This window comes from Aspergillus steynii (genome assembly GCF_002849105.1).
Source record: "Aspergillus steynii IBT 23096 chromosome Unknown P170scaffold_7, whole genome shotgun sequence".
In the NCBI taxonomy this organism is placed as follows: Eukaryota; Fungi; Ascomycota; class Eurotiomycetes; order Eurotiales; family Aspergillaceae; genus Aspergillus; species Aspergillus steynii.
This window is the reverse complement of record NW_020194404.1, coordinates 655357-681383: the sequence shown is the minus strand read 5'-3', so window position 1 is coordinate 681383 and position 26027 is coordinate 655357. Positions and strand designations below refer to the sequence as shown.

The window sequence follows — 26027 nt, the reverse complement described above, 5'->3', positions numbered from 1 at the left end:
TGTATAAGGGATTCTATTATACCGGAAAGAAGTTCTTTTTATCTCTATCTAAATCTAAAAAATAGAAAGACTGCAGGTTATATTTATATTGATTTGTTATGACCGCGCCCAGGCAACACGTTCATAAAACTGGGCCAAAAGACCACTATCTCAGCATCAGAGGCGCTGAGATGCCTGGGACCGCCCTATATAGTAGCACGCTCAACGCAGGTACCTTCCTCCCCCATTGGGGTACTACATCTTGTAGTAGCGCTGTAACATGAATGTTATCTAATCTATAGACCTGCACTACCTTCCTAATAACCTTATTACAAGGTTAACTGGTCATCTTTATATCAGTTATCTCTTCCAGATTAACGGATCTCGGGATCAAAATACTAATCCCCCGGATCAGGAGATCTGGGGTACTGAAGGATGAAGCAGTTGGAGTCATATACTCCGAAAAATTCTTTAGGTTTATAGAACACATTAGCCCACCGATGTAGCATCTAATTTTGCCCAGTGCCTGGGTGTCGCTTTTGGCTTCTGTATGACTTTCCACGAGATATCCGTCGTTCTACTATTGCTCCCATGAAAGTGGTGGAGTTCCGGGCCCTTTAATACTCGCCGATTGGGCCCCGGAGACCCGTTGTGTCCGAACTCCTATATTAATATATGATAGCTCTACCTACCGAAGAATATAGCATGCCTAAGCTCATCCTAACTGATTTGCAATCGCCCTCTTTGAATACAGACGAGATGAAGATTCTCTGTCTGCACCCGTGGTACATTTTGTGTCCATTCTCTGAGAGTGTTCATCCGCTGAAATCCTGGGCTTAGGGGTGCATCTGCCGAGATATTCGAGAAGCAGATGTCCGTAATCTGTGCCATGATCGGCGAGTCCCACGACTATGTCTTTCTTGATGGTCCCGTGTCATGTGGACCTGCAAAAGGTACGTCGTAGTCAGTTTACCAGGCTCCCGTCCAGCTGTCCCCGGGCCCCGGGGGTACAATCACTCGTTAACCATATCTGCACGAGTTAAGTACGAGATGCTTACTGCCTTGTCTCTATCATTCCTTACCATAGAAATCCCTCCCAACTTGCCGGGCCCTTTCTATAATTGGTACGAGGGGCTATCCTCGACCCAGGTGAGAGACGCGCATGATTTCGTCCAGGACGTCATTGAAGACGATGGCCCCTTTGACGGAGTCATTGGCTTTAGCCAGGGAGCGTCGCTCACCCTCTCTATCCTCTACCACCATGAGATATCTCATCCCGACCGTCCGCCGCCGTTTCGCTTTGCGATCTTCTTCTGCGCCGGGCTCTCTATTTCGCCGGATCCGATGTTTAACGCGGACATTGTTGCCAAGTACTCCCGGTACTATAAACAGGTAAAGCAAGATGAAGAGAGTGAGAAAGACAAGGCAACAATGGAGGAGCTCGAGCGAGGAGCTTTCCTCCAGGACGATAAGAGAGCTGCCGTGACGCACAAGCTATCGCGTCTCAAGAACCACCGCGCGATTCTACTACTCCCAGGCCAAAAGGCAGCGCTGGCGAAGGAGCTATTCGCACTCGTCCGCCAGATGGTGGACAACAGCGCAGAGCACGATCATGCCGCGAGAACGCAATGGAATACCCGCGGGGGGATGGATGGCTTCCCGCGTGTGTATCACCCCTTAGTCAACAGGCAGCGCATATCCATTCCGACGGTCCACATCATCGGCCGGTCAGACCCGCTGCGACCGCATAGTGAGTTGCAGGCGAGGCTTTGCAGTAACGGGTTGACTCGCGTTGTGGAGTTTGAGGGCGTGCATAAGGTGCCTCATCGGATGAATGACGTGCAGGCGGTGCTCAAGGCCGTTGAGTGGGCTATGCGGATGGCGCAGATGCGGTGACCGTTGTTTAGTTGGAAGATACAGGGACATGTTCATATATTGTGTTCTGTACGTAGTACCTTGTGAGTATTATCTCAGGCTCTGCTGATGGACTTGATTGATTGATTGATATTGGTTAAACGTCCAGGCGGTTAGCGATTTAAATCGCCTCCCGGCGGCTCCCATGGTCCATATAGGGACGTGCTAAGCTAAGAAAGTGACCTATCGTACATGGAGGCTCCAGGAACCAGTTGTAGTATTTCCACATCTATGTTACAAAAACCTCCCCGTACTCCAGGCAGGGTCCTAGAAAGCAATTCTTGCTGATACTGGGCCCGGAGGGGCCCTGTCGTCCGCTGGCCTACGCCCTACAGCCGGGATGCGGTGGGTGTCGGGGTGGGTGTCCACCAAGCTCAAGGCTTTCGCCAGCGGGCTCAGAAGGTTCGAGGGAGTCAGATTCAAGGGTTAGGGGAGTAGCTTGCGCTTAGAGAGGAGGGGGGGGGGGGGGGGCCCAAAGGGCTACCGCGGGCAGACGTTCGCATAGAACTCCGTGACCTGGAGGAGTGCGAGGAATTCCTGCGGGCCCAGGGTCCCTCTGCTGATGGAAGGTTCACAGGCGGGACCATATGAGATCAGTACACCATAAAGCGAGGGGATTTGGTTTTTTGAGCATTAACCCTCTGGCGACAGCTTCGCTTTCGGGTCTGCTGAGTTTCATTCTATTGGGGGTCTCAAGGCAGAACCTATTAATCGAGGGTAAAAGCATCTACTCGAACTTGATCAGGAAAGTATGTCGGTGGACCTGGTACCTCACTTGAACTTTCATGGCTCTAGTTATATGGTATATTCTACTGAAGCTTTCGTAAACACATCTTAAAACTGTAGTGCGAATGTCCATCTCTCCTAGGCCGAACTCATCGGAGATGATGGCCCTTCGCTTCGTAAAAGGCCGCAGTCGTACTGTAATACGCTGCATCAACATCCACAATCCCTGACGCAATGGTAGCCTTGTCCGCAGTGGTGACATTGGCTTGGACCCCTGTGGAGAATACACTAGCAAGGGTCCATCGCTATAAGTGAACTAATATCTGGCCGAAGAAACCCGCCGGTTGGTTTTTCCCCCTCACGACAGCACCAATCACTGCTGCGTGTTAGCGAGAAGGATGTTTAGGCACTTCAGCTGGACCGAGGCCTTGTCTAGGCACCGCCTTTTCGCCAGCCATAATATATCACCGTTCAGATGGTATCTGTCCGTGTGAATTTGCTTCGACATCGTTCTACCATCTGCTCGGACAATCATAATGGGTTCGGAGGTGGCTACCGCTACCAGCGAAGATGTGTCTACATCCTTTGAGATTGCGCGCCCGACAATTGCAACATGGAGGCTGGTGATTATTCTTCTTTCGTGAGATCACAAGACAGCCTTGTTGAATATGAGTGACGGAGCCCTGACCATGAATTCCGCAGCATCGCCATCGGACTGTTCTTGTCTTTGATGGATACCACCATTGTTTCGACCATGCTATACACTATTTCGGACGAATTCGATGGATTCAAAACATGCTCGTGGATCGTCCTGGCGTACACCCTGTCCTACGTTGGTGAATATCCACTTCTTGCTCTGCCCTTCTCGAGACATCTTCAATTAATACCTCCAAAACCAGGATGCGCCGTATTCATGGCACGATTATCGGATGTCATTGGCCGGAAATGCCTCCTGTGCCTGTGCTTCTTGATCTTTCTCGGCGCGTCGATGGGATGCGCTGCGTCGAAGAATATGAGCCAGCTCATCGGCTTCCGGGCGATGCAGGGAATTGGCGGATCGGGGCTGTACGCGATGGCCATGATCATCTACCCCGAGATCAGCCCGCCTCCTTTACTCCCCGCAATATCCGGCATCATCGGCGTGGTTGTCGCCCTGGCTGGGATTAGCGGGCCGTTGATCGGGGGCGCCCTGACGAGTTATCGTACCTGGCGCTGGGGATTCTGGATCAAGTACGTCCTTTCCTGCAGATGAAGAAAACGGTCTAATCCCTTGGTCTAGCGGTCCATGTGCGTTTGTGCCTCTGGTCACCCTGCTACTCGTGTGGCCCAACGATTTCCATTTCGCGAAGAATGTTCGCTTCCGGCACCTGGACTATCTCGGCGCATTTCTCATCCTGATCGGATCTGTCCTGTTCGTCTTCATCTTGAATGAAGCCGCCATCAGAGCCTATGCGTGGAACAGCGCCCCCGTGATTATCATCCTCGTCATCTCTGCGCTGTCCTGGGGAGCGCTCGTCTACTGGCAGTGGGTTATCTCGTCCAAACCGCGATTCCAGCAGATTCGGCCTCAATTGCCATTCCGGCTACTCTCAAGCCGGGTCATGGTTGCCGGCTTTGTGTGAGTGTCTTTGGAAGCGATCTCCCAAGAACATCAGTACATAAAGCACCCCAACTAACGGACCCGCGACAGGAGCACCATCCTAACGGGATTTGTCATGCTTCTGGTAATCGTCAACATCCCCCTGCGCGCGCAGATTGTCAACCTGAAGGACGCCGTCGCCTCTGGGATTCTGCTCCTCCCGTTGATGGCCGGCACCGCCGTCGGCTCTGCGATCGGCGGCGCGGCGTCTGCGAAGCGAAACAATGCCTTCTGGACGCTGAACCTGGCGAGCATTTTCATGGTGATTGGGACTGCCTCGCTCTCGACTCTGCCAGACTCGGTAGACCCGGCACCGAGGCAGTGGGGACTCGAATCGATTCTGGGGTTTGGGATCGGGTTGAGTCTCTCTACAATGACGTTTCTTACGACGATGCAGGTGGAGTTTCAGGATCATGGTACGTGCGTTCCTTGCTCTTTTCTCCCAATGCGTATATCCGGCTGCGGTATTAAAACAAATATCCCTTTATAGCCGTCGCCCAAGGCATCGTCGCCCAACTGCGCATTTTCGGCGGAAGCATCGGCATCGCCTCAGGCTTCATCGTTTTCAACACAAACGTCCAGCACTCGCTCGCCGGCGTCCTCACACCCGAGCAACTGGATGAATTCTATCGGACCCCCGCGGCGATCTCCCGGCTCCCAGTGCGCCAGCAGCTGGTCGTTCGCCAGGTCTATGTTAGCACGTTCAACACCGATATGCGAATCTGTGCGGGGATCGCGGCGGCGTGCGTCGTTGCGACACTGTGCACGTATCAGCGGAAGCCGCAGTCGATCAAGCAGCGACTTGCGGATTTAGAGGACGCGTATGCAAGGACTGAGGCGGCTAGGGGTGAGGGGGCTGCGTGAAGGGTCCAGGCTGAATGGCGTCGAGGGAGCGTTGTCCTGCTGTGGATGCTCGAGGGGGGATGTAACAAGGGTCCTATAAAGGGAAGGTTGTTGGAAGGCTTCCACTTGCATCGGGTTGGCAATTGAAGGATTGGTTTTGTCTTGGTCTTATTTTGTTTCTCGTTTGTAGCATGTCACCAGTATGAGAATAGAAAACCCATATAGCCACTGCCTACAACCGAGCTACAAAGCGGGTCTATAGTTCAGGATTCACGCGAAATGTCTCACTGTCAATAGGTATACCTATCCTGAACTATGTTTCTACTCAGAAAGCCACCTAGAGATGATTCGCATTAGATTCCCCTCGTGGATAGATAGGGCATCACCCATTTCAATTAGTCTACCAGACACATACCATGTTGCTCTCGGGCTCTTTTTGCCCCCTCAATGCCTCGGTGGCTTTCCCCATCAACGTGACTTCTCGGTGAAGGCGGCAACATTTGGGCCCGGGTGGAGAGATCCCTGAACCCGCCGCTGTCGGTGTTAGATGGTCTTCGGAAATTCGGCGCTTGGTGTGTCAAAGCTCGGCCACTATTTTTCTCGGTGCGTTTCTGCTCTTCTAGCGGAGGAAAGTGGGCGGTTGGATGGCGCTAGAAAGCTCATTCGGAGACCTACCAAGCGGCTTCCAAGGTTGGTGGTGAGGCTAACCCGAGGAATGCGAGATCTGGATATTGGCGGGCTCTGGGGATAGAGACAGTAGATTGCGGGCATTGTGCTGTATGCTGGGGTTGGAGGCGGCCTAAGCACTTGTTCATAGTCAGTCTATAAATGCCAAATTGAGTCGCATGGCACCACCACCTAGCCCCGTTGACGCAGTCGGCTTTCTATCCCGTGGGTATCATACCTGATTCAGTATCTATCCCATTGCCACCCACCCCACCGCAAGTGGGACATCTTGAACAACTCGAAGAGTCCCTTCTATCACCAGGGTCAGCTTCCTTACACCAGACATGGACGACAAATGTCCACCGATTGCCATCGTCGGGATGAGCTGGCGCTTCCCCGGCGAGGCTCGATCCGCCAGTGGATTCTGGGACATCCTGCAGAACGGCGAGTCGGCCAAGACTCGGATCCCCGTCGATCGATTTGACCCAGAGGCGTACTATCACCCATCGGCTGATCGGCAGGGCGCTGTAAGTGCTTACCCCAAATGCTGTGGAGTGGAGTAGGCAAGCGAGGACCTGCCTGTTGCCTAGGAACGGATGTGCACCGTGCTAACTTGCCCTGGCAGATTACAACCAAGGAGGGCCACTTTCTCAAGGAGGACATTGCGGCCTTTGACGCGCCGTTTTTCTCCATGACTGCGACAGAGGCTGAAGGGATGGATCCGCAGCATCGGATTTTGTTGGAGGTGGCGTATGAAGCGTTTGAGAATGGTAAGTCAGGAGACGTTGCATTCCTCACCCCGGTACAGGATGGGTGCTGACATGCTGGTTTGTAGCTGGGATGCCTTTGAAGTCCGTTGCAGGGAGTCAAACAGCGGTGTACGTCAAGAAACCATTTATTAGCGGAACGGAACACTAAAACACACGCGAACAGGATGGTAGGATGCTTCACAAAGGACTACGAAGTCACCTCGGGGCGAGAGAATTCATACATGTCCCCGTATGCGTCGACCGGCTGTGGCGGCGCAATGCTCGCCAACCGCCTGTCATGGTTCTATGACCTCCGTGGCCCCTCTCTTCTCATTGATACCGCTTGTTCCTCGAGCCTGGTGGGCCTCCACCTGGCCTGTCAGGAGATTCGCAGCGGCGGAAGCAAGATGGTACCCACCCCTCAAAGCTGCTTCAGTCAGCAGAGGTACTAATTAAGCTTCGTCAACACTAGGCCGTCGTTGCAGGCACCAATCTCATGATCCAGCCCGAGGTATGGCGTGGGCTATCGGCGCTGGGATTCCTCAGCCCTGACGGGCAGTGCCACAGCTTTGATAGCAGGGCCAATGGCTACGGACGGGGCGAGGGGATGGGCGTCATAGTCCTGAAGCCGCTGATGGATGCCATTCGAAACAATGATGTTATCAGGGCAGTTATCAGGGTAAGCCTACGACATACATACCTCTTGAGGTTGCATTTCCTAACTATCCCGCACTGAATGCAGGGCACGGGAATAAACCAAGACGGGAAAACACCAGGAATCACAGTGCCCAGCTCAGAGGCCCAGAGCAGCCTCATTCGATCCACATACAAGGCAGCCGGGCTTGAGTTTTCCGAAACCGTGTATTTCGAGGCCCACGGGACAGGGACACACGTTGGCGACCCCCTTGAGATGTCCGCTATAGGCGAAACCATTGGAGTCGCAAGAGCAGCAGATGGGTGCCCTCCACTGCTTGTGGGGTCGGTCAAGAGCAATATTGGACATTTGGAAGGCGCCTCTGGGATTGCGGGTCTCATCAAGACGGTTCTCGTTCTCGAGCAGGGTCGGATCCCCGCTGTGCATGGCGTTGAGGCGCCGAATCCGGAGTTTGACCTGGAAAGATGGAACATCTGCATCCCTACTGAGCTTACGCCGTGGCCAACGCCGGGGCTACGCCGGGCGAGCGTCAATTCGTTTGGGCATGGAGGTACGAATTCGCATGTCATCCTGGATGACGCGTTTCACTATCTTGCCGGTATGTGAGAAATACCTCTATTCCCATAGAAGCATTTGTGCTGATTAAACCCCCCGACCAGAGAGAAACATCACCGCGAACCATAACACACGGCTGCATGTGAGCTCGCCTCCATCACCGCTAGACTCCGGGATTTCCATCGACCCTCTGGATAACGTGTCAAACGCTACACCAAAATTATATGTCTTCTCGGCCCCGGAACAGGACGGGGTCACCCGCATTGCCCAGACATACGCGGACTTTGTCAGGGACAGTTATGACCCAGAAGAAAAGGGGTCTGATGGGGGGTACAACTCAATCCTGGACAATGAGCTCGGGCTTGCCTACACGCTCGCCGAGAGGCGGACAATCTTCGACTACCGTGGATTTGCTGTCGCAACATCGCTGCCGGACCTCCGAAAGGTGCTGGAAAGCACGCCCCCAAGGGCAACACGATTGCTCAAGAATCCTTCCTGCGCATGGGTATTCACTGGGCAGGGAGCGCAGTGGTTTGCAATGGGCCGCGAGCTGCAGGAGATGGAGGTCTTCAGCGATAGCCTGCGTCGGGCGGATGAATATATACTCTCACTTGGAAGCGATTTCTCCATCCTTGACGAGCTCAACCAGTCGGAGGAGAAGAGCCGCATCAACGAGCCGCGGTTCTCGCAGGTACTGTGTACTGTTGTCCAAGTGGCCCTGGTAGAGCTCCTGCAGCATTGGCAGGTGCATCCCAAGGCTGTCGTGGGTCATTCGAGTGGAGAGATCGGTACGTAACATCCAGATATTACGGAGATGGAGTATCTACGGTAGCTAACACACCACAGCCGCAGCTTACGCCTGCGGAGCAATCAGTAGAGACGCAGCGTGGAAGATCGCCTATTTTCGCGGCCTGCATTCTGAGCAGATTACGGCTCTCTTGCCCCATAGGCAGGGGGCTATGTTGGCGGTCAACCTGTCACAGTCCGGGGTCCAACCCTATCTAGACCAGGTTACGGACGGAGCAGCCGTAGTTGCATGCATCAACAGTCCCCGGAGCGTGACCGTCTCCGGTGATATGTGTGCGGTGGCGCAGATGGAGAGGCTGCTGCAGAGTGACGATGTCTGGTGCAGGAGGCTAAAGGTTCAGACGGCGTACCATTCGCCGCATATGAAAGTAATTGCGGAGCAGTACCTAACATCCATCAGAGACGTCTGGCCCACTACGACGACGTCCGATGTCGCGTTCTTCTCGTCTGTTTCTGGCGCTCAAACTCCCTTCTCCAGCCTGGATGCGGAGTACTGGGTGAAGAACCTTCTAAGCCCCGTCCGCTTCTCTGACGCAGTTACGGCATTGCTGAGCCAGAGATCCACCAAGATCCGACGCAAATATCGCAAGGGATCAGCGGGTGTGAACGCTCTGGTCGAAATTGGGCCCCACTCTGCCCTGCAGGGACCATTGCGCGACATTGTAGCACATGTTCCGAATATGAAGGTCAACTCGGTCACCTACACGTCTCTACTGCAGCGAGGAAAGAGTGCCACCGCGACAGCACTGGATGCAGCCGGCAAGCTGTGGGCCCTGGGGTTTCCCCTGGACCTGGGACGAGCCAACTCCAACACCCGCTCGCCATGGGCCCAGTGGAAACCCCTGGTGAATCTGCCCAGGTATCCGTTCAACCACAAGCGCAGATACTGGCACGAGGCCCGAAGCACACGAATCCGGCGGACGAGGACCACCCCGCGGACTGACTTGCTGGGCCTCCCAACAGACGATCACAGCACCGTGGCCCCGCGCTGGACCAATTTTATCAGTCCAGCGGAGATCACCTGGCTCATGGACCATCAAATCCAGGGAGTCATCATCTTCCCCGGTGCCGCCATGCTCGCCATGGTGCTGGAGGCCTGCAAACAGGTGGCTGGACCTCACGCGGACTCGGTCCAGGGCTACGAATTCCGCGACGTCACCTTCTCCAGACCCATGGTGTTTTCTTCTTCTGTCGCGGTAGTCGAGACGATCCTGCAATTCCGGCCGCATAATGTCGGCACCCGGAGCAGCGGCTCTACAGCCACCCACTGGACACACTTTAGCATTCTGTCCATGACCCATGAGAATTCCGCGACAGAACACTGTACAGGACTCGTACGGAGCATCTTCGCCAGTGGCCCCAACGAGGTCGATCACGCCGTTGAAGTTCTCCAGAGCTGGAACGCCTACAAAGAGGAGCACGTGGCGATTCTCCAGAAACCCACCAAGGTTCAATCAGCCAGTCGGCTCTACGACCGCCTGAAAAACCTAGGTCTGTTCTTTGGTCCTGCCTTCCGCAACATCACGCAGATCCACACGGGGGATGGTTTCGGTCACGGCGAGCTGCAGATCAAGGACACGGCGGCCCTGATGCCCGAGGGCGTCGAGTACCCGCTTCCCATCCACCCTACGCTTCTAGACGCGGTCTTCCAGATGATGATCTGCAGTGGGACGGTCAAGGATGATTCCCCTGCCATGGCGCCAAGCCTGATCGAATCGTTGTATATCTCGGCCTCGATGCCTCCCGTTGGATCGTGCATGCGCGGATACAGCACGCTGGACCCCACATTGCGGCTGCAGCACAAGGGCAATGTTTTCCTTTCGGACGATGCGTGGAGTGAGCCCAGGGTGATCCTTAAGGGGTTTGTCTGCACGGAACTCGCCTCGACTCAGCTGCGCCATGCTCCTCGCAAGATCTGCACACGGATGGACTGGCGGATAGATCTATTATCTTCTCAGACTACAGCCGGGAGGTTCTGGAAGTCCGTTCCGGTACCTTCGCCGGCCTTCTCGAAAGAGGCCAGAGCTTGGAATCGGACTGCGATCCTGTGCGCACAGAAAGCGTCCTCCACCCTGCCGCAACCAGAGGGAGAACAGGTGACGAGTCAACCCTTCGCACGGTACTTCGACCGCCTGAAGACAATCGGAGCCGAACCATTAGATGAGACCTATGGCGAATCCAGGAATCTGGAGTCCTGCCCAGTGATGCAGACGATCGACATGGTGGGAAACGTGCTAACACAGATCCTGAATCGCAGCAATGAAGCCGAGCCCACCGTAACGTCCGATTTGATTTCCAAATTCCTGAATGACGCAGTCGATCAATCCTTTGTCAACTCCGTGGTTTCGGAGTTCATCGACCGTGCCGGAGATGTCCACCCCGATAGCCACATACTCGAGGTTGGAGACGGATCAACCTCCTGCGCCACGTCTGTTTTACGACGCGTCGCACCCAAGTCAGCGGGATGTGCACGCCTCACGACATATACTCTGGCAGCGCACGAGTCCGAGGCAGTGTCCCAGGCCAAAATCATGTCCAAGGAGTGGTCTTCATTTGACTCGGAGCGGCTCGATGTTAGAAAAGATGCCGAGAAACAAGGGTTTGAGGCTGGCTCGTACGACTACATTATCCTGACCGACCTGATGCCCAGAGTGGATGTTGCGGTGGCGCTAGCAGCGGTCAGGAAACTGTTGAAAGCCGATGGGAAGCTCCTTGTGGCAGGAATAACGGCCAATCAGCCCCGGACAGCCTTTGTTCTGGGGTCTGACGCTAGATGGTGGAATGCACCACGGGATGAGATGCAATGGGACTCTTTGCTGAAACAAGCTGGCTTCGTGGGTATCGAACACATCGTTAACGATTCGGCGGACCCAGACCTGCGTGAGCTCTCTGTGATGATGACTTCTGTGCCTTTCCGCACCAATTATGATTTCTCGGAGGTGGTCATTCTCAATGGAGCTAACTCTCCCAATGAGAGTAATGTGCTCGGCACAACATTTGGTGATTTGCTCACCAAGCGTGATTTCTTCGTCAGCCATGTTACCCTTGACACAGTCCCAGAGGATCTCGCAGGCAAGGCTGTAGTGTCGTTCCTCGAGCTCGACAACCCACTGCTTGAAGACATGTCCGAACACGAATTTGTCACAGTCAGGAGCCTGATCTTGAACAGCGCAGGTGTGATCTGGGTGACCCGGCAGGGCCAAGTTGCCAGTACAGCCTCGCACCCCTTTGCAGGAGTCGCCAGCGGACTGTTGCGCGCTGTCCGCGCGGAAGATTCGACAAAGCGCCTCGGCAATCTCGACCTATCGCTCGAGACAATTCCACAGGATGCGCTTGCTGCCAGCATCGTCCATGAAGTGTTCCAGACCGTCCTGGGAACAAGACCCTCTGATCGCGAAACCCGAGACTGGGAATTCGCCGAGGACGACGGCTGCGTATACGTGCCACGCGTCTTTGAAGATGGGGAGCTGAACTCGGCAATCACTCAGATAGACAGGGTGCCCCAGGCGAGTCCGCAGCCGCTCTTCCAAGAGAATCGGCCGTTGAAAATGGTCCTACAGGAGTCAGGCTTGCTCAACACGTTCGCGTTTGTGGATGACGAGGAGTTTCGCGAGCAGTTAAAGCCGGACTACGTTGAGATGAAGGTTCTCTGCACCGGTCTGTTCCTCCTGACCATTTTTGTCTCCCTGATACTAACCATTTCATTTAAAGGACTCAACTTTGTGGACATCATGGCCGCGCTAGGCCAGGTGCCTACGCCGACTCTGGGCTGTGAGGTTGGCGGAATCATCACGCATGTTGGGTCGCAGGTTACCCAGTTCAAGCCGGGTGACAAAGGTACTATTCCATACAGAACTCTCGGACCCAAGAATAAAAAGCTGACTGAGGCTCTCTCTCCCTATAAAGTTGTGGGCATGCTCCAGGGCAGTTTCAACAGCCACGTCCGCATCCGATCAACCTTCATCCAGCACGTCCCATCCCATATGGCAGTCGAAGACGGAACGACAGTCATAGTTTCCTTCTTGACGGCCTGGATCGCGCTCGTCAACAAGGCCAACCTCACCCGCAACGAAACCGCGCTGATCCACTACGGTGCCGGCGGCGTCGGGCAAGCTGCGATCCAGATCTGCCAACACCTCGGCGTCGAGATCTACACCACCGTCGGGTCCCAGGCGAAGAAAGACCTGCTCATTGATCATTACGGTCTGACTGAGGACCACATCTTCTACTCGCGGGATACGACGTTCGCCGAAGGCCTAATGAGAATGACCGCCGGCCGCGGCGTCGACGTCGTCCTGAACTCGACCTCCGGCGAGCTCCTTCGGCAGTCGTGGACCTGCGTCGCAGACCACGGGCGCTTTGTCGAGATCGGCAAACGCGATATCCTGAACAAAGTCGGCCTCGACATGGGCCCCTTCATCCGCGGCGTGAGTTATATCGGATTCAACCTCGAGATGTACCACCAGTGCAGCCCTGTCCACATGGAATGTTCGCGGGCGCTCGACGAGATCTTCCATCTCTTCCGGACGAAGCGCTTCCACCCGCTGGTCCCCCTGACCGTGTACAGCTACGCGCAGGTCGAGCAGGCGTTCCGGGCCCTGCAATCCGGTTCGGTCTCTGGGAAGATTGTTGTCCAGGCCCGAGACGATGATCTAGTCCCCGTGGTTCCCCCGGTAGAACCCCAGTTTACGGTTGACCCGGACGCGACATACCTATTAGCTGGGGGATTGGGTGGGATTGGCCGCAGTATTGCCGATATGCTCCTGTCGCATGGGGCCAGACACCTTGCGTTCATATCTCGATCAGGCGACTCCAGGAAGGAAGCGAAGACATTCCTGGATCAGCTGCGTCGGCACGATTGCGATGCAAAGGCTTATGCATGCGACATATCGAATCGGGCCAGTCTCCAGACTACGCTGGCACAGTGTGCCGCTGAAATGCCCCATATCAAGGGTTTGATCCAATGTTCGATGGTACTCAAGGTGGGTCCATTCATCTCTTTTTCTTGATTGATGCAATTCAATCGTCCCCCTATTGAAGCGCCCGGATGGCCCCTAACACGGATGCAATCATCAGGACGGCGTCTTCGAACAAATGTCCTACGAGGACTGGATCACGAGCACGCGTCCCAAGATCCAGGGCTCCTGGAACCTGCACGAGCTTGTCCCGCGAGACCTCCACTTCTTCATCATGCTCTCGTCAATCTCTGGTGTAATCGGCAATCCAGGGCAGGCTAACTACGCAGCCGGCAACGCATTTGAAGACGCCCTGGCTCTCTTCCGGCGCCAGCAGGGCCTTCCCGCCACGGCGATTGATCTCGGCGCCGTCCGCGACGTCGGATACATCGCCGAGTCCGACAGGGCGGCGGACCTAGCCCATACTGCGGCATTCCAGATTGCTGAGAAAGAGGTCCATCACCTTGTGGGGCTTGCGATTGCAGGGAGTCTTCGATCTAGGGGCCAGGGCCAGGGACAGGGCCAGGGACAGGGCCAGGGGAAGCAAGTCCCGGCGCGGATCATCACTGGCCTGAGCGCGAGCCAGGAGATGGACGACGTCCTCCGACGGGCTCACTGGGCGCGGGATGCCAAGTTCTCGACGCTATGGAAGCCAGGTGGTGTAGAAAACGACGATGCGGCGCTTCAGGCCGGCCTGGAGGCAATCAGGAAGGCGGAGTCACTGGAAGCCGCGTCGGGAATTGCGGAGGATATGATTGTCTCGCGGGTGGCGAGGGTGCTGATGATCCCCGTGGAAGATGTCAACAGTTCACAGCCTTTGCACACATATGGAGGTAAGCGTGAAACCCGTTCCAGATGGCTATTGGGAATCTTGGTGCTGACTGCTTGCTAGTGAACTCGCTGGTTGCAGTTGAGATTAGAGCCTGGATGGCAAATGAATTCCAGACGGAAATTTCCGTCTTCGACATCCTCAGCCCGAGTCCCTTGTCAGCGCTTGCCACCAAGGTTGTTAGGGAGAGCAAACTGCTTCCGGAGCGACTCAGGAAGGAAACTAGCGGAGAAGGTGTACAGGAGGACAGCCTGGAGTGATTGCCATTGTTATTGTCATTGTATGTTTATGTTGCCTAGTACGGAGTAGTGATTGCGAAGAACCCACATCCAAAGCAACAAACCATACCCCCATCAGTCTTGAAAGTTGCGAAACTTCTTCAGTAGTGCAGAGACCTGCGAGCGTGCAGTGTCCACTTTTGGGACCGAACTGATGCAGCAATCGCAATTCCCCTGTGGGGGACCAGCAACCAGGAACTCGACCTTGGACATGACATGGCGGAAACGAGTCAGGGAAAAATCCAAACAGATAAGGAGCTCGAGGCCGTTCTGTTGAACGCGCAATTGTTTCTCGTCGACGCCGGCGAGGCAGATGCATGCTCCAGCTACTTGGTCATTCCGTGAGTCCGGCCTGGCAGGGCGAAGCTGCTGCTGCTCCGAGAGACTGCACGAGCCGCAATTTCCTGTAGGCTCTGGAGCTGGAGCAGTGGATTGGTGTATTTGGAAATTGTGCTGAATGATATCGATGCAGACCTGGATTGCCTCGCCGAGTGCGACCGTGATGATCTTGGCCTCGGACATGTCGGAGCGCACCGTCGGCGATGCATGCAAAGTATCGTCTTGGAGTGCAAACGCCGCCTGACTCAGCTCGTCAAAGAGATTGCATATCACTCGCACTTTGTGCCGGCCGGCCTCGGTGAGAATATCGAGCGTCGTGGACTGGCAGTTGTTACGCAATCCGCTGTAGAGTTTCAACGCATCCAGGAACCCTTTGTCTCCGGGTCCGCTGGGGCCCTCTCCGTCGGTCTCATTCAGAGCCCCTGGACTCCCCAGGAGCACGATCGGGTCGATTTGCAAGGAGTCGCCCACTGACCCCATATCCGAGAGAGAGGCGTCTGACAGAGAGCCGATACCCGACTCTTGCATGATCAACTGGCCGACAGTATCCCAGCCACGGCATTCAGGTGCTAGAAAGTTATCAAAGGATGCTGGAGGTGATGCAAACCCGGCGCCTGGCTGCTGTGCTTGCCATGTAGATCCATTACTCCATCCAGCGTCGTCGGGACTCCACATGTGCGCTTGGCCGTCCTGCAGGGGCCCACCAGTGGTGCGCTGCTGATAAAGCCTGCCCATGTGTTGCGCTGGACCCGACTCCCCGGCGGGAGGGCAGTTGGAGGAGTTTCCGCTGGCGGACGGAGGTGTTGTGTTGAAGACGACGCTTTGGGGCATTTGCACGGTATAGAAAGACGCTGCTTTCGCGGTCGCCCTGTCCTATTCCGAAGCGAAAATAGGCATTGTCGTTGGTTTAGCGCGCATGCTTTGCAGCGACCTCCGCTGGTGGCCGCGGACAGTTCGCAACGGATCTTGCGCGCGTGGCATTCCTCACACGCCAACCGCAACGGAGCCTCGACGAATTCTTCCGTCCGAGTCCGAGTCCGGCCTTGGTCTGCCATTTGTCTCGTGGGATTAAGTTTTATCTCTCCGAAACTGGTCGAGTGTGCGACTGGACGCGGTGGTGTAGCCTTTTATGTGTGCTGCAATGCAGTGCAGTGCATATGGTCCCGCTAACATTCCCCGGAATCTCCAACACCAACATCCGGTAGAAAAGGTTAGGCTCGTTCAATAAATGCCAACGAGCGCGCGGGGGAACGATCAGTGCGCCGCTAAGGCAGTTGATCCGGAACGCCAGCCAAGTTCTAGGCAAGGCTTCTTCCGGGGTCTACCTTTGCGGCTACGGGCATGACGGGGCTGACTTTTCATTGTCCCCCCGGAATTGCCTGGCGTGCTAATTTGGCGAGTCCCTGACCCCAGGAACCGCTCCGGATGCAAGCCGACTGCGCCGCCAGGAGCGCCGGCCCCAATTGGCCATCTTATCACTGAGACACGACCAGGTTACATTCGGAACCCCTCATCTGGCCACTTTCGATGGAAGTCATGCAGCGATAGATGTGTGTATTCCTATCGAGATGGACCAGAATCCCTATCTAGGTGGTAGCTGGGCCACTCTGCGCTGAGCTAGGCTATATGAGGCAATGTATGCGAGTGAGATGGCGGAGTGTTCCATCAACAGCCACAAGCACTGATTCAGTTGTCGGGGACTCCGGCCCCCTCTTCCCCAATGTCTTATGATGCGCTCGCTCGCATTTCACACAGTACTAACCAGGTCGTCAGGGCACTGTCCTTATGGCACGGTGTCATCCTATCACCTTGTAAAGCACAAATACCGTCGAATAGTAGTAGTATAGATTGAAAGTGCAGGCGCTACGCGGTTATACTTTAGGGTTCACGGGCCATGTGACCAAGACTCGTGACACACTTCACTTGTTGGAGCAGTGGGACGTAGCCTGCAGGCATACAGCTGGCGCGGTATAAGAAACAATTAAGAGTACAATCTGATCTGGTGTAAAAATACTAAAAGCATCATTATATAATCGTAATTACACTAGCTTCACTAGCTCTTTTTACACTGGCTAAGCTTTATTTTTAACATTTTTATACCGGATCAGCTGCTATCACATGCCCAACAATAGTCCCAACCACGATAAAAGAAATATATATAAAAGCTAATGACTATAAAAATCTAGAAGGGCTACAAGGACCCTAAATAGCCCCTAAAGAATCCTAATATAGGGCATGTAAAGCTCATTTAGTACAAGGCTTACACCGGCTGAGATATGTCACATGGAAGAGCTGAGCTGGTGTAAGATGCCGAGAATATTCTCTTACACTGGGCCACTAAATGCTTACACCGGCTAAACTGCGACCCCGTGGAAATGCCACATCACCTCTTCCCAGGCTATACACCCTTTTCATGCATGAGTGCATTATCCCACATCCATCGCGTAACCACAGCCAGCAGTCCGGCCCACCCCCAGGGTACCAGCCATCCTAGAAACAAACAAACAGGGCATTAGCGACAGATTCCCCGCAAAAAAAAAAAAAAAAACCGGATAGCTCGACCCACCAATGAGGAATACTGTATCCCTGCTTGAGAGAGTCCCGATGAGAGTGATGAGCCCTGTCGCCACGATCGCTCCAGAAAGGCCCCACGCCAAGTCGAGGCGCGCCAGCAGAACACGAATCGCCTTGCTTGAGCAATATCGAGCATCGAGCAGTCGGCGATACTCCTCTCCTTGTCCACCATCAACCGCGAGCACGTCTTCGACGATGGTGTAGACCCCGGGTCGCACCAGCGCTGTTCTGTTCATCGACGAAACGCGGAAAGGATATTGGGCGTGCATCAGGTTCATCACGCAAGCACATAGCAACTGGCTGCTAACTTGAAGGATTAGAACCGGCAGGGGCAGACTGATGAGTCGAGTCGATGTGTCGGCGATGTTCTCGTCTTCCTGCTGGCTCATGCTAATCGCTGCTATCATCAGGGCCGCGATGTAACAGAACCCCGTGAAAAAGTTCCATTGGAAATAATCAAGCTATGTACGCGAACAGATCATTATATTAGCCGGTTGAAAAATGGACCATGGACCAGTTATGAATCACAACTAGACTCACATGGTGCCGCTTGCTGCCAGTCGGTCGACAGGTAGAGTCGGAGCGAACGAGGCTCCAGGTCCGGCGAAGCAGAGCCAGAACGCTGAACGCGCCGATTGCGCATGCGAGTACCGTAAAGACTGTAGGAATGGCCTTGTTAGCAAGTCGGTACTCTAGGCGGAGAAGGGAGTATTCCGTACCTATCCAAAGTTTGAGCCTTGCAACCTTTAGCAATACAATATATAGGATCTCTGGTAGTAACCCGGCTCCTGTAAAGATACAAGCCGCAGCGATTGCGATTACCACCCTGTATCGATCAAGGTCTAGTGGGATCCTGGTCACCGCGCCTACATCCGGGTCTGGATTGGAAACCTGGACTGTCTGCAAATCCTTTGACATCGTTGCAAAAGCTGACAACGGAATCGTTTCTATACACTAGAGTTTGAAAGGCATCCTCTGCGTGAAGTAGTCGCGGAGAATCATGCTGCCTGCCTGGCGAAGCAGGCGCCAGAAATCAACAACGCCCGCAATAATCCCGACAGCTTCTAGGCGCAAAAAGTCGCCGACCGGCGGGCTCAAACCCTGCTGGCTGCCATAGAAACCCTCCGAGATTGGGAGATTGGAGCGCACTCTGGTCGGCATGTTTTCCCCGCCAAACTTGGTTCGGGTGATCAACAGGGGTCTGTGGGGAAGGGACATCATTGTAATCCTTGTTGGGTTCGCACTTCTTAGTATTGACCTTTTCATGTGGTCCTCTCCGATTTTCTTCGTCTTGTTTTACATCATTTTCACTACACTACTTTCTTCCTGACATTCCCCGCGCAGACATAGCCTTTCCAGACAGATGGCGCACCAAGAGCATCCCAGAGCACCGTTCAAGGACTGGCCGAATGATGCAGGTGTAGGTAGCTGTCTGACATGGCGAGGTTCGCTGGCTGACAATATTATCCTCCCGCAGTTCGAAGCCACGGTCGAGACGCGCACCCCCATTGAGCTCCAGGTCGTTGGATCCCTCCCGAACCAGCTCGCCGGTACGTTGTACAGAGTTGGCCCCGGGACATACAAAGTCAACGACAGCTCCTTCCAGCTCAGCCACTGGTTCGACGGGTTCTCCTTCGTGCACCGATTTGAGCTGGTGCCCCAATCCACCACGGGGACGTGCAAGGTGCTATATAACTCGCGAGGGCAAGTCGATGCCCTTGTTGAAGAAGCGCGAAAGTCTGGAACGTTGAAGGGGATCACCTTTGGGCAGAAGAGGGATCCCTGCGAGAGCATCTTCCGGAAGGTCAAGTCCATATTTCATCCGCCTTTCAGTTCCAAGGACCCGGGGCTTGTCAATGCTGGAGTCACTCTACATGCCAATGTTAGCTCTTTCTTTTCTTCAAGCCACTGGTAGATTTACATCTGATTCTCTGACCGAACCACGCGTTAGGCCCCTGGTGTGCCGGAAATCTTCCGATCGCGTCCTGACGGCGCTCGATTCCGCAGTCTGACCTCGTTGACCGATGCCAATGTGCTGAAACACGTAGGATACTCCCACCTCTTCGACACTTCTCCAAAGCGACTGACTCATACTCCATCAAGATCAACCCAGATACACTGGAGCCCATAGGTGTCACCCGGCAAATCGACCTGCACCCCGACCTCAAAGGGCCGCTCTCGTGCGCCCACGTCGAGTTCGATGCCACGACGGGAGACGCCTACAACTACAATCTCGACATCGGCAGATACGCAACGTACCGCATCTTCAGGACCTCCGCACAGACTGGGCAGACCGAGATCATCGCAACCATTACGGGCCCCGATGTCAAGGCAGCCTACTTGCACTCATTCTTCCTCAGCACCGACTATGTGATCCTGTGTATCTGGCCCGCCCTCTATGGAGCCGGCGGGCTCAAACTACTCTGGGAGAGAAACATAGCAGACGCTTTATATTTCGATCACAATGTCCAGGCTCGATGGTATGTCGTTGACCGGTTGCACGGCAAAGGCGTCGTCGCTACGTACGTGAGCCCGGCGTTTTTTAGCTTCCATACTGTCAACGCATGGCAGGAGACGAGCAATGACGGGTCCACCGACATTATCTGCGATATCATCCAGTACCCTACCGACGAGGTGATCCAGCGCTCATACTATGATGCCATGGTCTCCACCGGTCCCAATGTCACGAGGTACTATGGCAGTGAGCACGCGCGCCCCAGCTTGGTTCGCTACCGTCTGCCTTCTGTAAGCCACAGGGACACCGAGGAGAGCACGTCTGAACCTACTTGCCTTCAAGAAGCAGAAGCAATTTTAAGAATTGATGACAACTGTGCCGGGGAGCTGCCAACGATCAACCCGCGCTTCAAGACAAGAAAGACCCGATATGTCTACAACCTTGTGAATCGAGGAAAAGTGAGATATCCCGCCCATGAAATTAATCCTCATTCACACCTCACTGACGACATTGCCAACTGATTCTAGTCATCCTTTTTTGACGCCATTGCAAAAGTCGACCTCGAAACGCAAGAGTCCTGGCTGTGGGAGCAGGACCACCATACCCCTGGTGAGGCCATCTTTATCCCCGACAACGAAGCACAGGCCGAAGATGCGGGGTATCTTCTGAGTGTTGTTCTCAATGGAGACACAGGGACAAGTTACCTTCTCTGCTTGGACGCACGCACTATGCTGGAGGTTGGACGTGCTGTGTGTGATTCGGCTATCGGGTTTGGGCTACATGGGTCGTATTATCCTACCCCGACTTTGTGATACATGAATTGTGGGCTATCCACCATAGGTTTCTCTTTTCTATTGTGGTAATAATATTAGCGAAAGCAAAGTAAATCCAGTGAAGCTGTACTGGAATGGCAACGAAAGAACCAATTATTACATTAGGAAAGCTGAGAATCAACGGTCTCTTATATAGCCTAGCAAATTACACCACCTAGTTAGGGACCCCTTGTCCATCTCGATAGGAATACACACATCTATCTCTGCATGCCTTCCATAGAAACAAGGCGTGAGCCTAATATCTTCACAGAAGGTCGTTACCGGTCGGCGATCAAGTCTACAGCCAGGAAATCGCGAATGGGCTACCACAATTGAAGCACTTTGCGCTGATGGCTATTTGCTACCACCATGGGTGACATTTGAGGGCCAGGTGCATATTGCAGGCTGCTTTGAATTGGACCTACCAGGAGACTGACGAATTGAAGTTTTGAATAGTGGCTTTAGTCAAATCGCTACATTGCATCCTCAAGTCATCTACTTTCCACTACAGAGCCAAAGAGAGCAAAATGGGTTATTCTCACTATCGGAAGCTCCTTTCGCCTTATATTATCATTCTTTTTCTTGTCTATTCTGTCCCGGGTTTCTCTTTGTAAAAGTCGGTTGCGGTTTTCGGGGGCCTTTAATGCCATTTGCATTCCAGCATCCTAGGATGCTGGAACACAAGTGGCTTGGCAAACAACCGACCACTGCATCTCTGGAATAGGAGATATCACTGGTTTCCGGACGCGTCGGTTACATGCAGGGGTCGGTTGGTAGGTCTTTCTGGCTCATGTTGTTTGCCAAGCCACTTGCGTTCCAGCATCCTGGGATGCTGGAATGCAAGTGCTATCAGTTTTGATTCCTCAAAACACAGAGTGGAATATATACAAAATGCTCTCCTTTATAAGTTATTGACTGCAAGGATGGCACAAGAGGGCTCAATCATCAGCAAATCAGGGCAGGTAAGAGGACTTCAGGTTATTAATAATGAAACTGGTACATCCTTAGGCCTGTTAGGTGACCACCAGCGAATCCCGGCTGTTGTATTTTTTTTCTCCCTTTCTTTTTCCTTTAGGATCAGGTGAAACGCAGGATGGATCAAGTTGTGCGGTGATGTTTTTGGGTAATTATTTCACTACGCATACCCATAGATAAAGTGAGTTACCAACAAGAGGCTAGATAGGGCGGGGATGTTAATAAGACCGGCGATGTCGAGCTGGCCTAAACCGAGGTCCAATCTGTGATGAACCCCCTTCTAATTGGATATGGAAATTCCATGCGAGATTTCATTCTCCAGAAGACACCCCTTCCAAAGTGCTCATAACTCTTCCTCGAACACTCGTCGAATGCCTGATCTCTGGTTGCATTCGGAAGGTGGATCCAGATGCAAGGGATGAGATAGGGCAAACATGACCTCGAAAATTTTCTTAGTTGCTCTCAACGTACATTTTGGATCATTTTTGTGTTTACAACTATTTGACCCTCATGGTAGCAAATATGAGTGCTCAGGAATTGGAGTCCGCCGAGACTCTATATAAAGAGCCGAGCACCAGGGAAGACGTTGACAATGAGAAGAAAGATCAACTAAGAGAGATATCTCCGACCAATAATCCCTTTAGAAATGAGGCTAATACAGAAATCAAATATCGAGTGATAAAGTGGTGGTAAGGTTATTAATCTTAGATATTAAGTGCTTATTTAACCTTTCTCAGGCAGAGTAGAATGCGTGGGTGTTCTTATTACTATATAATAACTATATCTAATTATGTATAATAATAACTGCGTAGAATGTCTCTCTAGGAATTCTGTCTTTGCTATCTGCGGTGGCTATTCTAGGGATTATTCTGTGTGTCCAGGTCCTCTTAAAAAGATATCCGTGCTAATATAGCAAATATAGAGCTGTTATTATTATTATATTTATATCTATAGTAGCTTAGTATACCAGCTATATCCTTAGTAAAGTTAAATTATAATACCCATAAATCTATAACATAAGTAATATAAAAAAGATATTCTTAGGCTACTTCGCGCGGCAGTTCCTTAATATTAACTAATTAATATTTTTAATATTTCTTATGGCTAGCCACATACAAGTTACTAACTAATTAGAGTTATAATAATATAAGAAATTATAGATTTTTATTAAAGTAACCTTTTTAATTTAAAATATAATTTTTAACTTAAAATTATAAATATACCGGGTATTTTCCTGCACTATCTATAAAGTATATAAAAATAAATAAAACTAATAAAATAAAGATTTACCGCATTTACTTTAATTATACTTACCTTATATAATAAATATTAAAGGCTTATTTAAAATAAAGATCTATAACTAATATTAAAAGTAATAACTAAATAAAATATATTAAATTATAAATTATCTTTTAATATATTCCAAAGACTTCTCTTTTAACAGGCTATTTATGAAAAAATTAAAAATAATTAAGAACTTTTTACTTAAAAAAGTTTAACTAAGACTACTAAATTAAAGTACCCTTTACAAGTTTAAATAACTTTAATATATTTATTATCTTTTTATTTTAAGGATTTATTTTATAAATTAGCTAGTAGATTTAAAGATTTTAAAGTTCTAAAGACTAGTAAGGATCCTAAGAGTTAATTTAGACTTTTTAAGATTTATAATTCCTTTATACTATTATATATAAGCTGTTGCAGCGTTCCGATGTTTTGCGGACTTGGTCTCTATGATAGCCATAGCGACGGTCATGTCATGTATAGTAGCCCCTAGCCTCCCGCCTTACCGCTGGTGGGACTTAGTAATTTCCTTCCTCTTCAATAATCTTACCAACTTTTTATAATCAATTAATTATCTTAACAGTTATACTATTTTAATAGTATATCCAGGTTTTTAGGGAGTCCTGATCGCTCTATATCGCTAGAGATATTTATTATTTCCTTTTGTTTTGTTTTTTAAACAATTTAGTTTATCTAGTCTGCTTTAATTGTCAAGACCGGGTTCTAGTCTATTTTATTATTCTATTTTTATTAATAACTTCCGCCAATCAGCGATTTTTATTATTAAATTTATTTAGACTCTTCCTGGCTGCTTATTAAATATACAGCTTTTATTATAATATTTATATTTTTAATTTCGTTGATTTCTGGCTGATTTTGTTTTAATCTATTAGACTTTATGGGTTTTCCGATCACTTACTAACTGCTTAAAGTGTGCCTTATTACCTGATTATCCTGCTTAACGTGCCTTTTATTTTAATATATTTATATTTACCTAAATTAATATCACGCTAAGCTATCTTGCTGCTTTGTTGCCTTATTTGCTTTATTTTATTATTTTATTTGTTTTAATATCATCCCTGATCAATAACAACCTGTCTTGTTAAGTTTAGTTATTAATTAAATTAATTCCACGAAGTTGTAGTTTGTCCTTAGTTAAATAACTTTAGTAATAATATTATACAGTATGTTAAGTTTATTTTATTAATGTTTCCCTGGCTATCTTCAGTAAAACAAGAGCCTTATCCATCTGACTAGCTTATTTATAAACTAAGTGTATATTAAGTAGTTAAAGAATTTGTTAAAATATCAGTTTATTTAAATAATAATAGTAATTTTATAAATTAATATAATTTAAATCCCTTAATATAACCTGAACTATTTATCCTGCTTAATTTTATATAATTATAATTATTCTCGCTTGCCAGTGATTAATTATTAAGCTAATTAGTTAATTTTAATAAATTATTTAAAAGACTTAGATTAGAACTAGAACTTTCTGAATTCCCTGAACTAATTAAATTATCTGTTGAACTAGTTAAATATCCAGAATCTACTAATCTAGCTATATTTTATTTAATAGGATTATTTATTAATACTCCTGACAGCCCGCCTACTGTTATTTAATTAAATTATTTAAAAGATTTTAGTATGACTTTTGGTAAAATTATTTGTCGTTTATTTAATAAAATAACTGAATATTTATTTAATTTTATTAATCTGACTAAACTATCTGAAATTATTATTAAGTTAATTAAATCTGCTAAGGAACTTATTTATTAAGCTAAAGAAAATAAGCTTAATAATATTAATTTATCTTGTTCCCGCTTAATATGATTTTTGTTAATTGCCTCTACCTTATTAATACTATTTATATTATCTAAAAATCTTTATAATACTAATATATTTCTAAGATTTTATATTAAGTTATGCTATTAAAAGCTTTATAAAATAGCAGAGTTAAGTCACACTAATTAAGATAATATTAATATAAATACTAATATGCAAGAGATCCAAGTATTACTAAAAGTGTTATTTTAAGGTTAATAAATATTATAAAAGGACTTGCATAACATAAAAACTTGTTTATAATAAATAGAGGTTACCGCCTAGTAGGCTGTCTAATCTGGTTAAGTTAAACTTTAAGGGCCTGAAGGTCCTGCCAGACTATCTAGATCTTCTGGTGCAGGAGGCTTGTTTATTTTAAAAAATAATAAGATAGGCACCTTTTAGCCTAATGCAGATAACACGCAGATAAAAGCTGGCTAAATTATTTATTAAGATATTTTAATCTTTATTAATTAACTCAGTGATATTATTAATTATAAAAATATTGAATTAGTCTGTGCTAATATTTAAGCATGTTTATAAGGCTCTATTATGCTTTGGTTTACCTCTTTATTTAATGTTAAAAAAAAGAATTTGCGTGAATTACCCCTTGATGACTCTTAAGGTTAGTTTACTATATTAAAATAATAATTTAAAGCTAATCCTTAGCTTGTGCTTAAATAATTTTAATTATTTTATTTTACTTATGCTAATATTACTGCCAAATACTTTGCGCAGGTGTATATAGAAGAGATTATTTATTTGTACTGTAATACTTAGGTTAATAATAAATTTTATTAAATTAGTTATATTTAGAATAGTTTTAATATATAATTACAGTAATATCTTGACCCGCCTAAACTAGATATATTATATACTGATTTTTTACTTGTTTTAGAAAAAAAGTAATTTCTCTGGGAAAACCTTTATAATAGTTATTAATATTATAAAGAAAATCAAAAAAATTATAATAAATATAATAAATCTTATAGTCCTAATTATTGCTAAGATAATTACTCTAGTCCTAACTAATATAGTCCTAACTCCTATAGTCCTAACTAATACACTGGTTAAAGACACTTTAATAGTTAATATACTGATAATTAATTTAGGTAATTATTATTTTAATAAATATACGCGAATACCTGTAATAACTCGCGCGGATT

The 26027-nt window shown here is 49.7% G+C and overlaps 5 protein-coding genes across 5 annotated transcripts; 3 read left to right on the top strand and 2 right to left on the bottom strand.

Annotated features, from left to right (window-relative positions):
* Positions 1-850: 850 nt before the first annotated feature.
* Positions 851-1875, top strand: P170DRAFT_449221 (uncharacterized protein; the record flags this gene model as incomplete). Its single annotated transcript, XM_024851026.1, has 2 exons — positions 851-932; positions 1067-1875. The coding sequence occupies 2 exons, from the start codon at positions 851-853 to the stop codon at positions 1873-1875; spliced, it is 891 nt and encodes a 296-aa protein (XP_024700845.1).
* Positions 1876-3128: 1253 nt separating this feature from the next.
* On the top strand, positions 3129-14614 carry P170DRAFT_389465 (uncharacterized protein). The gene is made up of 21 exons (XM_024845865.1): positions 3129-3259; positions 3322-3455; positions 3519-3849; positions 3899-4237; positions 4310-4674; positions 4749-5118; positions 5369-5556; positions 5592-5733; positions 6072-6294; positions 6393-6537; positions 6603-6645; positions 6701-6926; positions 6989-7195; positions 7259-7773; positions 7874-8514; positions 8573-8839; positions 8936-12190; positions 12245-12370; positions 12440-13515; positions 13610-14321; positions 14381-14614. The coding sequence occupies exons 1-21, from the start codon at positions 3156-3158 to the stop codon at positions 14575-14577; spliced, it is 9606 nt and encodes a 3201-aa protein (XP_024700844.1). The 5' UTR covers positions 3129-3155; the 3' UTR covers positions 14578-14614.
* Positions 14615-14670: 56 nt separating this feature from the next.
* Positions 14671-15765, bottom strand: P170DRAFT_466832 (uncharacterized protein; the record flags this gene model as incomplete). The annotated part of the gene is made up of 1 exon (XM_024852444.1): positions 14671-15765. The coding sequence occupies one exon, from the start codon at positions 15763-15765 to the stop codon at positions 14671-14673; it is 1095 nt and encodes a 364-aa protein (XP_024700843.1).
* Positions 15766-17214: 1449 nt separating this feature from the next.
* Positions 17215-18435, bottom strand: P170DRAFT_512214 (uncharacterized protein). The gene is made up of 4 exons (XM_024854968.1): positions 18228-18435; positions 18049-18167; positions 17501-17969; positions 17215-17424 (listed from the first exon to the last, which is right to left on the bottom strand). Exons 1-4 carry the CDS (start codon positions 18424-18426, stop codon positions 17333-17335), a joined length of 879 nt encoding a protein of 292 aa, XP_024700842.1. The 5' UTR covers positions 18427-18435; the 3' UTR covers positions 17215-17332.
* Positions 18436-18871: 436 nt separating this feature from the next.
* P170DRAFT_365710 (uncharacterized protein) lies at positions 18872-20484 on the top strand (the record flags this gene model as incomplete). The annotated part of the gene is made up of 4 exons (XM_024844721.1): positions 18872-18928; positions 18986-19390; positions 19460-19552; positions 19612-20484. The coding sequence occupies 4 exons, from the start codon at positions 18872-18874 to the stop codon at positions 20482-20484; spliced, it is 1428 nt and encodes a 475-aa protein (XP_024700841.1).
* Between the last annotated feature and the right edge of the window lie 5543 nt (positions 20485-26027).

What these genes read in the sequence shown, in the direction of transcription:
- P170DRAFT_389465 (XM_024845865.1), top strand. Translation starts at nt 3,156, where the DNA reads ATGGGTTCGGAGGTGGCTACCGCTACCAGCGAAGATGTGTCTACATCC. An exon ending in GGTGGAGTTTCAGGATCATG is followed by an intron (nt 4,675 to 4,748) that starts GTACGTGCGTTC and finishes ATCCCTTTATAG; the next exon opens with CCGTCGCCCAAGGCATCGTC. An exon ending in GTATGAAGCGTTTGAGAATG is followed by an intron (nt 6,538 to 6,602) that starts GTAAGTCAGGAG and finishes GCTGGTTTGTAG; the next exon opens with CTGGGATGCCTTTGAAGTCC.
- P170DRAFT_512214 (XM_024854968.1), bottom strand. Translation starts at nt 18,426, where the DNA reads ATGTCAAAGGATTTGCAGACAGTCCAGGTTTCCAATCCAGACCCGGAT. An exon ending in AAGGCTCAAACTTTGGATAG is followed by an intron (nt 18,168 to 18,227) that starts GTACGGAATACT and finishes CCATTCCTACAG; the next exon opens with TCTTTACGGTACTCGCATGC. An exon ending in GGATACAGTATTCCTCATTG is followed by an intron (nt 17,425 to 17,500) that starts GTGGGTCGAGCT and finishes GTTTGTTTCTAG; the next exon opens with GATGGCTGGTACCCTGGGGG.